The 13,904-nt window shown below is 47.1% G+C and overlaps 1 protein-coding gene across 1 annotated transcript in view; it reads left to right on the top strand.

Annotated features, from left to right (window-relative positions):
- Positions 1–13,904, top strand: part of SPTB (spectrin beta, erythrocytic) — a 271,974-nt gene that overhangs the window by 187,386 nt on the left and 70,684 nt on the right. Inside the window, exons 21-22 of the mRNA XM_078659516.1 lie at positions 11,922–12,011; positions 13,465–13,743. Coding sequence (XP_078515642.1) covers positions 11,922–12,011; positions 13,465–13,743 — 369 coding nt within the window. The remainder of the gene's footprint in view (positions 1–11,921; positions 12,012–13,464; positions 13,744–13,904) is intronic.

The raw sequence follows: 13,904 nt of genomic DNA, 5'->3' as shown, positions 1-13,904 counted from the left end.
GGGAGAGGATGAGCTGGGTGTCGTTGGCGTAGGAGATGATGTTGAGGTCGTGTTGGCGGTCCACTTGTGCGAGACGTTGAACAGTGTCGGGCTGAGGGATGAGCCCTGGGGGATGCCGCAGATGATGTCGGTGGCCTCGTATCGGAAGGGCGGGAGGTGGACACTCTGGGTTCTGCCGGAGAGGAAGGACGTGGTCCAGTAAAGGGCCTTCTCTTGGATTCCGGCTTCTAGGGGGCGTGTCTTTAGAGTGCGATGGCAGACCGTGTCGAAGGCGGCTGACAGGTCCAGGAGGATGAGGGCTGATGTTTCGCCGTTGTTAAGTTGGTGCCTGATGTCGTCTGTGGCGGCGATGAGGACTGTCTCGGTGCTGTGGTTGCATCTGAATCCGGACTGGGACGGGTCTAAGATGTTGTAGTCTTCCAGGTGGCGGGCCAGTTGCATATTGACAATCTTCTCGATGACCTTCGCCGGGAATGGGAGCAGGGCGATGGGCCGGAAGTTCTTGAGGTCCTTGGGGTCCGCCTTGGGCTTCTTGAGGAGTGTGTTGTTGTCGATGTGTTTCCTGCTTTCTTGGAATGTCGCTGTTTCGAAGGAGATGTTGATGACCTTCTGTAGTTGGGGTGCGATGGCAGCATCTGCTTTGTTGAATACGTGGTGTGGGCACGGGTCTGACAGAGATCCTGAGTGAATGGAGTTCATGACCTTGCGTGTCTCGTCATTGTTGACGTTGGACCAGGAGGTCAGGCGGATGGCGCTGGTCGTGTTCACAGGAGAGGTGGGGTCTGGCGTAGTCGGGGCGGTCATGGTGTTGAATCTGTCATGGATGTCAGCAATCTTGCGGTGGAAGAAGATGGCTAGTGAGTCGCACAGTTCTTGTGAGGGCGGTATGTTGTTGGCGCTGGGGTTGGAGAGTTCCTTTACGATGCTTAAGAGCTCTTTGCTGTTGTGTGCGTTGTTATCCAGGCGGTCTTTGAAGGAGGATCTCTTAATATGCAAGGGTTTCATGGTTAAAGAGGAAATAAAAATACCCCCACTAAGCCTTAAGACAATAAGAGATTGCTTTCAAAACTGATTAAAACCCAGTTTTAATATCACTAGAACAAATACATGGTATTTATGTATGTATGTGTGTGTATATAGTATTTCTACAATGCACATTGGTAAAATGTGTAGGTACACTATCTAGTGAAAAAGCAAAAACATTGTAAAATATGACAACTGACATTTAATGGCAAAAAAGGTATCATTGAAAATAAATAAAAATATCAGAAAGGAAAAAGAATATTAACTTACCTTAAACTTAAACAAAATATTAATGAGCTATGCAAAATGAAACAAATGGCAATTAATGGTAAAACTATAACACAGAATGTCAGTCGGGCCAACCATAATTAACAGTATTACGATTGAAAAGTTATGGTTAGGAAATATTATATTAAACAATGATAAGGTTGTCCAGCATCTAAACAAGCCTTGTTGCTGAATTTCAAACATTTGCAATCAGATACATGTTGGGGGGATCAGTGAAGGATTTTGCCTTGGTGCTTAAAGGTTTCTATGGACCTCACAAAACTTTAGAGGAACCCACCCACAGGATGCATATCATTTACGTTCCGCAGGGCTAGCTACAGGATTGTGATAGTCCTTGGTTAACTATGGTATTTTAGTTCAAAATGCTCTTAGTGGGAGAAATGCACTTCTTGTGACCTTAGTTTAATGCAAACTTGTCTGAATGAAAGAGTAACTACCTCCTTAGAAGAAGACTGGTTTTCTAGCTGTAATGACATTTTCTGCATCAATTTCTATTGACCCTGCACACTTGGAAACCATCTTTTAAGGGTATCCTGCCACAGGAACCCTGCACACGCGTTTCTATTTTGCCCATTGCAACTGGTTTCAGTAGTTTTCTCTAGAGACATAGGACCCTCTGTAAGCTAACTGCCAGGAGCAGAAATTCACAGTGGGCAAACAAAAATTCCTAAGTGGGCGCAGGGTCAAATGCCTTTGAGTCTGCTTCTGGAGACTGACACCTTACAGCCGCATAACACCTTCTCCAGCAAAGGATTTCAGGTTGAGGAACTGGCACATTTTTTGCCACAGATGTGTACAAGAACCATCTTCCATGTTCTTTATTTTTTCTAGTCTTTAACATACATGTAAATGTAAATTGATACTTGTATAGCGCACTACTCACCCGCAAGGGTCTCAAGGCGCTTGTACGAATACCGCTGTGGAACCCATCCTGGCTTTCCCTGTGAGGTGTCCACTCCTGGGCACCCCCAAGGTCGGGGCCAGGCATCCTTAGCGTTGTGGGGGCCGTTGTGGAGATTAAGCAAGCTATTGCCCAGAGTTGCAGAGTGGGACTCCGTGATTGGAATAGGCACCGAGGCGAGAATTATCAGGTCCGTGGAATTTTGAGCCCAAGACCTGCCGAGGCGGGGAATTGAACCCTGGTCCCGGGCTAGACCTCTGCATCAGGGTCTGCCGCTCTAACCATTGAGCCACACTTCTCCAATGCTGCTGAGCATTTTATGGAAAAGAAGACAATCTGTGCCACTGAATATGTAATTCCCAGTCAGTACTTAAATAATGTAAAATTCAACTAGTGATGTAAGTAATCACTGTGAGATTTATTTTCCACCTATCAACATTCTACAGAATCATCTGGGATAATTCCCATTGGCCTGCTATATGTAAAAAAGCTTACCTAATTAAAATATAATCCTGCAGGGACACAATTGTTCCTGTAAAGATATCAAATGCATTATTTGCGTATTTCTAGCAGTAACTGTGCTATTCCCCTGCCGGTGTCTGCAACTAATGAGTCTACAGCTCTCTTTTATTGTGACTAGGTGCTATCTCCATAGCCCAACAACCCCATTACAGTCATGAAGACATTGTCCCCTACAACCCATTCCCTCCCACCCTCCTCTGTCCAACAAAGTCTTTGATCTTCCTTTAATAACTGGCAGTTACAGCAGGGACCTTTAGCATAAGCTAATGCCACCTATCCAGGAAATACAGTTCTCTTCTGAAATCAGAAAAACACACAAAATAGTTAAAAAGAAAATGTAATTCTTCCTGAAGAATGATTCCAGCCAAAACACATTAAGACACTTAAAATTCAAGCACAGTGGATTTTCAGTAACCTTCCGAGAATTTCACATTTTGATATTACTTGACATAGCCCTGAAATACTGCGGGACTCGCTGTCAAAGACTGGACACTGAGATGTATATTATTGGAACCTATTTGTAGCCCTGAAGAAGTCCTTAGGGACGAAACGCGTTGGTTACGGTCGGTTTAAGAAGAAATCAAATAAAGAAACCTCAAGTCGTCCTCATTTATTGTATTTGTAAATGAGGAAGACTGCTATTCTTACTGGCGTGCAACTAGATTGAAATACACGTTGGGCGGAGTTTTTTCTAAGGGATATTGAATTGTATAAGCGTTGGTAGATACAGTGCTGATCAAATTGGATTTCAGCCTTGAGGAAGCCTGTGGGGGGCAAAACGCGCGTGGGCTGTGAAGCACTTTGTTTTAAAAGAAATAACATCTGAAATTTGTCTACACTACGTGATTCCTTTGGATTGAGAAGGAGTGTCTGTGCAGACATTCAAACTGAAGAATGGTGCAGAATGCACATGGATTATAGTGACTATATATGATGTGCACTGGTGTTTTCTTTGTATATGGATGTGACACTCTGTAACACCAATGGTGGGCAGACTGTCTATGGCTAATGCGTAAGGAGGATAAGCATTCTACATCAAGGCTGCACTCAAAAGTTGGTCTATGTTTACAGTCATATGGTGTTGTTCTTGGATAGGAAAGAGACAAGTGTTGATGTGCAGATCGGATATAGCAAATCCCCCCCTTTTTTTTTTGTAAGCTCTGGTAAGCTATTGGCACAGCCCTCAGCACCAGTACAGTGTGCGGCACAGACATAACACTTATAGTGAAGCCCCAAGTAGTAGCCATAAACACCAAACACCTACCTAGACCAAATACGAAACATAGTGCTGCCCGACCTGCAGCGCCACCCTATATTGCAGGAATCACCAAAGCATAGATTCTAACTCACCCTAGTGATGCTAACCGAATACAGTAGTTATGGCACTGAAAAGAATCTCTCATGCATCCCTCAGAGGCACTGTCATTGACCTCTATCCATTGATGTATTACATTTTATAGATCTGCAACCATGGACCCTGGTGTCTGATGAGCGCTTGACCTTAAGTGTTGATACTTTTCAGAGGATTGTGGGAGCTTCTGAGACTGGGAGCTCAAACTTACATTTATTGACTTCCTTGCAGAGCTGCAGCAGAGACTAGCAGGGCTTCTAGGAGAGTTGGGGACACTACCTCTACACCAGAGATCTCCAAACTTAGGGATGGGCCCATATCAGTGGGGCCTTAAGTGATCCCAGGGGGAGTGTGAGGCTCTAACCAAGAGAAGCATTGTGCTTTGTCTTAAGTAATATAAAATTAGTGGCAGTAAACCACTTTGTAATGGGCCACCACTAACATCTTTTGTCATTTATATCTTGACAGGGAGTATTAGTAAAAGAGGCAACAGAGCTTAACTGCAATGTTTAAATATGTTTAGACATTTTTAAGCATTGCCAAGTTAACAGAATAATTATGAAAAATTGATGGGGGCCCGATGATTGATTGTCTTTTACACAGGCGTGGCATTAATAAGTTTGAAGACCACTGCTCTACACAGATCTACAGGAGTACCAGGGTCGGATTTGGTGGTGCATCAGGGACCCGCATGGTCTTGGACGCCCCCCATTGGAGTGTGTCTCAATAGTGCGCTGTACGCTGGTTACTTAAAAAAAATATTGGAAGATAGTGTCATTTCTTATAAGCCTTTCAAGCTACACACCATGGAATCAAGTATACACTTTCTGGGGATTACAAGACAACCCATTAAATGTGGGAGTAGTCATGTTTATACTGAGCAACAGGTAGTAAATAGTATAATGTTGTTCCTTTATATTTAATGCTTCTTTGTTTAAATCTGTATTTTGAATGCATTTTGTATAATATGTAGTTATATTTGAAATACTGGTTATATGTAAAATAAAGCCAATTCTACTGTCCTTTTTAGGTCTCGCCTACGAAGCGCACATGCGCTGCATAGGAGGAGACCTCTTGTAATCGATTCGGTTTTGAGGCCAAAAGCGTGCACTCATTGCATTGCTTTCAATGGAAACAAGTGCACGTTTGGCGATTCCCTTGCGGGAGCGAGCTTTAAAACCATCTGTTTATAATTAACTTTCAAACAGATGGTGGCCTTGCTCGCTCCCACAAGGTAAACGCTGTGTGTGCTCTGGGCCGCACTCCCCCCAACCCTTCCACTTGGTTTATTGCCTCCTGTCACATGCCCGTCCTCATCTTAAACTGCCTTCCCTCTCCCACACTTTCCTTTCTCTTTTTTTTCCCTCTCTACCTCTACTCTTCTACCCCTCTACCTCTACTCTACCTCTCTTCTACCCCTCTACCACTCTTCTACCACTCTACCTCTCTACCCCTCTACCTCTCTACCCCTCTACCCCTCCACCCCTCTACTACCCCTCTACTATCCCTCTACCCCTCTACTACCCCTCTACCCCTCTACCCCTCTTCTACCCATCTTCTACCCCTCAACCCCTCTTCTACCCCTCTACCCCTCTTCTACCCCTCTACTATCCCTCTACTCCTCTTCTACCCCTCTTCTACCCTTCTACCCCTCTACCCCTCTCCTACCTCTCTACCCCTCTTCTACCCTTCTACCCCTCTACCCCTCCACTACCCCTCTACCCATTTACTACCCCACTATCCCTCTTCTACCCCTCTACCCCTCTTCTACCCCTCTACCTCTCTTCTACTCCTCTTCTACCTGAGGTTCTGTAATTCTCGAGTCTGACTCCATTTTGTTCTGTGCCACCATTTTGTGTTGCCCTCACGTAGGCCTGTGAAGGTAGCCTGGCGAATAAAGTGGCCTGGCCTTCTTAGTTCATGCATACATTAACTCAGGTTTCTTTTTGAATCTGAAATGAAATGTAAGAAACTGACCTCTTCCCCTGAAACTGACCTCGCAAAGCCAATTTCCCTGATCGATCTTTGTCTGAGATTGCCAATCAATGTTCAGGACATCGTTAACTTTTAGTTTCCTTGCACATGCCTTATCTTGTTCATCATCTGTTACTGTTTCTTTTTATGTTTCTTCATTACATGGGTTATGCTTTCAATTATAGGTTTCTCCGGCTTTTGGAGGTTGAATTTGGGACATTCTTAATGATTAACTTTTGGGTTGGGATACTGTACATGTAATCATGCCATGCCCTGCAGTGCCATCTAAATCAGATTAACCTTTGTGAACTATGTAAATATAATGTTTTGCCCATATCCTGCTAAAGCCCCAAAGGCTACTCACCTGCTGACCCTCCAGATTTTCCATTTGTTTAGGAATGTAATTGGTACAACTCCCTTACATGCCTGGGGCAGGATAAAGAGTATATAAGACGTGAAGTAAGACCATTCTAGCAGACTGCCTCATTCAGTTGCTAAGGCTTCTGTGTGACATAGTCTCACTCATTTGAGGTTAATAAAAATGTACTTTTATATTCCAGCTTCTGTGTCAAGTTCTTCTTTGTGAGTTTAAAAGGACTAAGTATCAGTGGAACCCCTGAGAAGTGGATTTTTGATTTCTACATACCCCTCTACTACCCCTCTACCGCTCTTCTGCCCCTCACCCCTCTTCTACCCCTCTACCCCTCTTCTACCCCTCTACTACCCCTCTACCTCTCTACTGCCCCTCTACTACCCCTCTACCCCTCTTCTACCCCTCTACCCCTCTTCTACCCTTCTACCCCTCTTTTACCCCTCTACCCTCTTTTACCCTTCTACCCCGCTACCCCTTTTATACCCCTCTTCCACCCCACTACCCCTCTACTACCCCTCTACCCTTCTACCCCACTACCCTCTACTACCCCTCTACCCCTCTACTACCCCTCTACCCTTCTATCCCTCTACCCCTCTTCTACCCCTCTACCCCTCTTCTTCCCATCAACTGACCCTCTACCACCCCTCTACTCCTCTTCTACCCCTCTTCTACCCTTCTACCCATCTACCCCTCTCCTACCCCTCTACCCCTCTACTACCCGTCTTCCCCTCTTCTAACCCTCTACCCCTCTTCTACATCTCTACCCCCCTCTACTCCTCTTCTACCCCTCTAGCCCTCTTCTACCCCTCGACCCTTCTTCTACCCCTCTACCCCTCTTCTACCGCTCTACTACCCCTTCTCTATCTCTATCTCTCTCTCTACTTGGGCTGCTGGTGGGGAGTAGGCGCTGCTCTGCCTCCGGGGCCCTGTTCTCCGACTCAACGCAGAATTAATTTAAGTTAATTTAAAAAAAAGTTTGTTTACCCAGGGTCATGTGCATCCAGAAGCAGCTGCCAACTGCTACAATTAATTTCAACTTCATATATAATCTTGATTGGGTAGAAGTTTAAAACAGGGATGTTTTAACGCCAATCTGAAGCTTTTCCATGGCAAGTAATTATTTGAAGCTGAGGCCCGTTAAGGCCTGTTTCAAGCTTTTCTTAAGTCCTTCGTCTGACGCGATGATTGTTTCCAGACTGTTGGGTTCGTGGGCTCCCTTTTTAGGTTTTGCCTCGCCAAAAAGATGCGCTCTGCGCATCTTTTTCGCGCAGGCGAAATCCTGATGAGATCTGTAGTGTGGCTTTGGTTCGGCCCTCGTCATTCATTGGCTGGCTCCATAAATGGAGCCTAGCCATTGGACGAGGGGCCTGTCCGTCAATGCCGGACCAGATTCGGGGGCGTTCCCGACATTCTTTGGCTTTTGCCGACGTCACGCGACGCCGGGAACGCCCCCGATTCTGTTCCGGCATTGCCGGCACCTCCCTTGCTCCCCCTCCCGCTTGTTTCCTGGTGCCCGCCTTCGTGCTCCGGCCGGCCGTCGTCAGCGTCTCTCCTCCCCCTTTCCCGCCCCCTCCCGCTTGTTTTGGTGCCCGTCTTCTGCTCCGGCCGGCCGTCGTCAGCTCTCTCCTCCCCCTTTCCCGCCCCCTCCCGCTTCTCTCTGATGCAACATTAACGAGAGTCTTCATTACACGGAAACAGTCAGAAATAAAACAAAACACATCAATTTATGCACCATAGAATGTTAAGCGTGCACAACAAAATACTCTGCAACCCACACATCAGGTGTGGGGGCGATCAGTCAGTGACAGCAGCATCACGGGGGCTGCTCCTGATAGCCCAATGATCACGCAGGAGGCATCAGTGCCAAGAGCGGCTCTCGCTCTCCCCGGGCTCAAAGGGGGAGTAAAGTCCACGATCCCTCGCTCTTCCGTGTGTGACAGGTAGCTCGGGCTGTGAGAGCACGCGTGGTGGTGACCTACGGGAGTGAAGACCCCAGGGAGCTGAGTCAGTGCTCGTGAAAGGTGCGGGGCCCGCTAAGGTGCACTGGCGCTGCTTGGTCAGCGCTTACCCAACCCACCTCATCCTGCCCTTTCTCTGCCCGAGCTCACCCGCCGTTGCTGCCTGCCGCCCTCTGTCCCTTGTCATCCTGCCCTTGACCTTGATCCCTCGGGCTCACCCGCGCTGGTCCCCCCCCCCCCCCCCGCATCTACGTCCTGCCCTTGATCCTGCTTACCTGCACGATGTGTGTGACAAACTGCAAATATTAGATCGACAACACATAAAAACATCCAATAAAAATCAAAGAACGACAAGACCAATTAAACAAGGCACACGTAGGGCCGTGGAGCTTCAGAGTGCAGAGTGGAGCTTCAGAGTGCAGAGTGGAGCTTCAGAGTGCAGAGTGGAGCTTCAGAGTGCAGAGTGGAGCTTCAGAGTGCAGAGTGGAGCTTCAGAGTGCAGAGTGGAGCTTCAGAGTGCAGAGTGGAGCTTCAGAGTGCAGAGTGGAGCTTCAGAGTGGAGCTTCAGAGTGGAGCTTCAGAGTGGAGCTTCAGAGTGGAGCTTCAGAGTGGAGCTTCAGAGTGCAGAGTGGAGCTTCAGAGTGCAGAGTGGAGCTTCAGAGTGCAGAGTGGAGCTTCAGAGTGGAGCTTCAGAGTGGAGCTTCAGAGTGGAGCTTCAGAGTGGAGCTTCAGAGTGCAGAGTGGAGCTGCAGATTCAGAGTGGAGCTGCAGATTCAGAGTGGAGCTGCAGATTCAGAGTGGAGCTGCAGATTCAGAGTGGAGCTGCAGATTCAGAGTGGAGCTGCAGATTCAGAGTGGAGCTGCAGATTCAGAGTGGAGCTGCAGATTCAGAGTGGAGCTTCAGAGTGGAGCTTCAGAGTGGAGCTTCAGAGTGGCGCTTCAGAGTGGCGCTTCAGAGTGGAGCTTCAGAGTGCAGAGTGGAGCTTCAGAGTGCAGAGTGGAGCTTCAGAGTGCAGAGTGGAGCTTCAGAGTGGAGCTTCAGAGTGGAGCTTCAGAGTGGAGCTTCAGAGTGGAGCTTCAGAGTGCAGCTTCAGAGTGCAGCTTCAGAGTGCAGCTTCAGAGTGCAGCTTCAGAGTGCAGCTTCAGAGTGCAGATTCAGAGTGGAGCTTCAGAGTGCAGAGTGGAGCTTCAGAGTGCAGATTCAGAGTGGAGCTTCAGAGTGCAGAGTGGAGCTTCAGAGTGCAGATTCAGAGTGGAGCTTCAGAGTGCAGATTCAGAGTGGAGCTTCAGAGTGCAGATTCAGAGTGGAGCTTCAGAGTGCAGATTCAGAGTGGAGCTTCAGAGTGCAGATTCAGAGTGGAGCTTCAGAGTGCAGATTCAGAGTGGAGCTTCAGAGTGCAGATTCAGAGTGGAGCTTCAGAGTGCAGATTCAGAGTGGAGCTTCAGAGTGGAGATTCAGAGTGGAGCTTCAGAGTGGAGCTTCAGAGTGGAGCTTCAGAGTGCAGATTCAGAGTGCAGAGTGGAGCTTCAGAGTGCAGATTCAGAGTGGAGCATCAGAGTGCAGATTCAGAGTGGAGCTTCAGAGTGCAGAGTGGAGCTTCAGAGTGCAGATTCAGAGTGGAGCTTCAGAGTGCAGAGTGGAGCTTCAGAGTGCAGATTCAGAGTGGAGCTTCAGAGTGCAGAGTGGAGCTTCAGAGTGCAGAGTGGAGCTTCAGAGTGCAGATTCAGAGTGCAGAGTGGGGCTTCAGAGTGCAGAGTGGAGCTTCAGAGTGGAGCTTCAGAGTGGAGCTTCAGAGTGGAGCTTCAGAGTGGAGCTTCAGAGTGGAGCTTCAGAGTGGAGCTTCAGAGTGCAGCTTCAGAGTGGAGCTTCAGAGTGCAGCTTCAGAGTGGAGCTTCAGAGTGCAGCTTCAGAGTGCAGCTTCAGAGTGCAGCTTCAGAGTGCAGCTTCAGAGTGCAGAGTGGAGCTTCAGAGTGCAGCTTCAGAGTGCAGAGTGGAGCTTCAGAGTGGAGCTTCAGAGTGCAGAGTGGAGCTTCAGAGTGGAGCTTCAGAGTGTCAAGAGCAATGCCAATAGCTCTAACTTTAACAAAGGCAAAACCATTGCATTGTAAATGCTTGTTTAAATTTAGCCAGACATCCCTTGTCTGGAAGCCCGTCCCGTCAATGCACGGTCTCAGGCCACCTGAGGAAAACATTTTCCTTTGCAGCTGGGATTATCCCCCGCGCAGGCCACGCTAGTCCGCTCTGCTTTAGTCCACTACTGGGCAGCCTCCTGGGCTTTGATGCCCATGCGCTGCTTTGTGCTCCCGTGGGCGCCCGGCCCAGGCTATGTGGCATTCCAGAGGTTTATGAACCGGAAACTGTGACCTCTTTACTGAGGTCCCTGGCGCTGCCTGGTGAAGGTAGGAGTCCACCCTCTGGTGCGTCTGCGCGGAGGGTCATCACTGTGATTGGCCAAAGCAGAGCGGCATGCTTCACCCGGAGCATCATTGGGGCAGTCGTTGACTCCGCTGTCATGAGTGGGGGCAGTGAGGGAAATCTACACAGACAGCATGGGTACCGAAAGGCCCATGCCTCTGTCACCGCACCGAGTCTAGGGAGAGCAGTGGAGTTTTGTAGCCACTACACAGCAAGGCGCCCATCTACAATTCTCATCCCTGCCTAACAGGGGTCGCCCCAGTGTCCTGGTCACGCCATTTTGCCGTAAACACGTCTTCTGATGCACACTTATTTCAAATACTCATTTGAAGCTTTTTCACCAATCCGAATAAAAGCACTGATGTTTGACGTTTGTTCTTTTGCGTGTGCTTTGTTCTAAGTGAAACGCTGCGTTTTTTGTGCAGTCAATTAAATTATCATAGCTACGCTCCCCTTAGTCAGGACCCAACCAGTTGAATTCCAGGAAGCCCAAACCATCAGTATTTCAAATCTGCGCGTGAAACGTGGGTAGGATGAGCCGTGCAGCTCAAAAAGGGATGTTCTTTTGACATAATTTGTATTTAATAGAATTAGGAAGCAGGAGAACAGTCTCACAGTTGAGATAGGGATTCACAATTACTGGCGGGCGCTTTTGAATTGGCTTTAAAACCATTCAAAGATGGCTGCAGCGTCTACGTGGGATGCGGTGGACTAAGTGGCTGCCGGAGCCTGATAGCACTGCTTGTCCTTTTTTTACAAAACAAGCATTGGCATAGCCAATATGTCTCGCCTTTGGGACCTTATAAGTGTTTAGTTATGCAGCATAATATCCTTGGTGCAACAACATCAACTGTTGCATGGCTAAGCACTTATAAGGTCCCAAAGGCGAGACCTATTGGCTATGCCAATGCTTGTTTGAGCATATATTGGTTATTTTAGGGGATGCTTGACATCTATCAAAGATGTATCTTAGAGTTGTAGGGATCATGACAAGCTGTTTTGTATATGAGGCCATGCTTACCCATCATAGGTGGACCTGGTACTTGCCGATGGGTTGAGATGTTGCTTGAGAAGAAATGGATCTCCCATAATATTGTTGGTCCTTCTTTTTCCAGCTCTGGGTGGAGGAAAGATTGCCGCTCGCCGAATCCACAGATCACGGAAATAATCTACAGACGGTCCAGCTACTGTTGAAAAAGAACCAGGTTAGTAAAGTAAATCCCTTATTTGTATGTACAGATATTTCACTGACTTCCCTCACACTAAACATGCTGCCTCTGGAACCCATGAAGCTCAACTAAAAGGAACGTGTGTTTAGTGTGCAAGTGGAGAACGTGTGTTTAGTGTCCCACCAAGATTTCCTGGCACCACCCACTTATATTTCTAGTTATATTCAAGTTCTATTTTTTTTTTGTAACTTTCCGGAGATAATGTCCTTTTAATTTAAGGAGACGACTTTCTTTCAATTTCAATTTGGTTGTAATTCGGGTTCCGAGTTCTGGCATTTAATTTTCATCGCATTTTTACTGGGCTGGTCCATTTTCTATATTTTGGGAGAATGTCTGACACTGACATTTCAATATGGTTTGAATTTAGAGGGGTCTTGCCATTAAATTTCCTTCTAGTTATTATTATGTTTCCATTTGCTAATTTGAGGAGGATGGGCCTGCCCCTATTTTTTCTTCTGGTTACAATTTAGGGTTATCATTTCTGAATTTTAGAAGTCGATGTGTGCCTTAATTTTCCATCTGGTTAGAATGTGTGGTCCCATATTCTAGATCTAGGGGTGGGGCGGGACTCCTACATTTTATTATCACAGGGAAAAGGGACTGATGATACAGAAAGGCCGCCCCTTTCACATGGCGAGGTAAGGCAGTAAAACACAAACGTGGTTGTTTCAGACACTTAGTCACCTGGTATTCCAGGTCGGACCCGACTGTTATTGAAAAAGGACAAAGTCTGATGTGCATATGGCCTGTCTGGGATAGCCTGGTGGGCAGAAACACAATGGACTCTGAGCCTCTGCAAGTGACTGAGACTTGTGCAAGCATTTAATCCATCAGGTTTGTGTTTCAGAGTTTAGGTAGTAGCCCTAGTATCAGTGCTTAATTTGAGCCGGTGGTTTTAGGTGCTTGGCACCGGCACCTAATTGTCCTCATCTGCGCTTATGACAGGCTGCCAGACGGCGGCGATGTGTGTCTAATTTAGAGCCAAATAACAACAACAGTTGTTTATTAATTAAATATACTTTAAAACTGACTTTGACCGGCTGCCAAAGCCATTCTTATAGCTTTGGGGGTCTGGAATTGTCACACTTGTAGGAGGGTGAGGGTTAGTAGTTGTGTTGAAACAGAAATTGGCCGTGCTGGAAGGGGTAATGGCACTTATTGTTTCCACAAATTAAGCACTGCCTAGTACTCCTGCTTTTGACAGCACCATATTACAGCAACAGGTCCATACAATGCCCTTTCTTTAGGAGTATATGGAGCACTTCACTAAAGCAGTACAAACAATTATTGTATCTTTCTTGGAAGTAGGAGTGGCTGAAGTGAATTATAATTTTTTTAAAGTTGTAATTAAATTAAAAGTTGATGTTGGCCCCTAGTAAAAATATTTCCAAATAATAACAACCTCTTGAAAAATTCCTTCTCCGTGCAGACGCTGCAGAATGAAATCACAGGTCACCAGCCACGGATCAATGACGTGCTCAGGAGGGCCGAAGACATGAAGGCGGAACCGGATGTTGACGTCAGAGACATTGACAAGCAGATGGGTCTGCTGCAAGAGCTGTGGGGCAGACTACAGGCGGAAACTGCCAAAAGAAAGAAACGCCTGCAGGAAGGCCACGAGGTGCAGCAGTACTACGTGGACGCCGCCGACACCGAGGCCTGGATATGCGAACAGCAGCTGTCCATGATTGGGGACGAGAAACCAAAGGTATTATCGACAGCTTTCACCTCACCCTTTTAATCCCAAGTAGATCCAAGTTGAGTAAATGTTGTAAAAAACCCATTTCAGAATGTATTCGCTCTTTGTCCTAAAAATGTACAAATGTCTACATCACAAAGAAGAAAGTAGGCTGGGACTTGACAAGGGTC

The sequence above is a fragment of the Lissotriton helveticus genome, chromosome 9 (assembly GCF_964261635.1).
Source record: "Lissotriton helveticus chromosome 9, aLisHel1.1, whole genome shotgun sequence".
Classification (NCBI taxonomy): domain Eukaryota; kingdom Metazoa; phylum Chordata; class Amphibia; order Caudata; family Salamandridae; genus Lissotriton; species Lissotriton helveticus.
The sequence above is the reverse complement of the archived record's forward strand: the minus strand, read 5'-3'. Positions and strand labels throughout refer to the sequence as shown.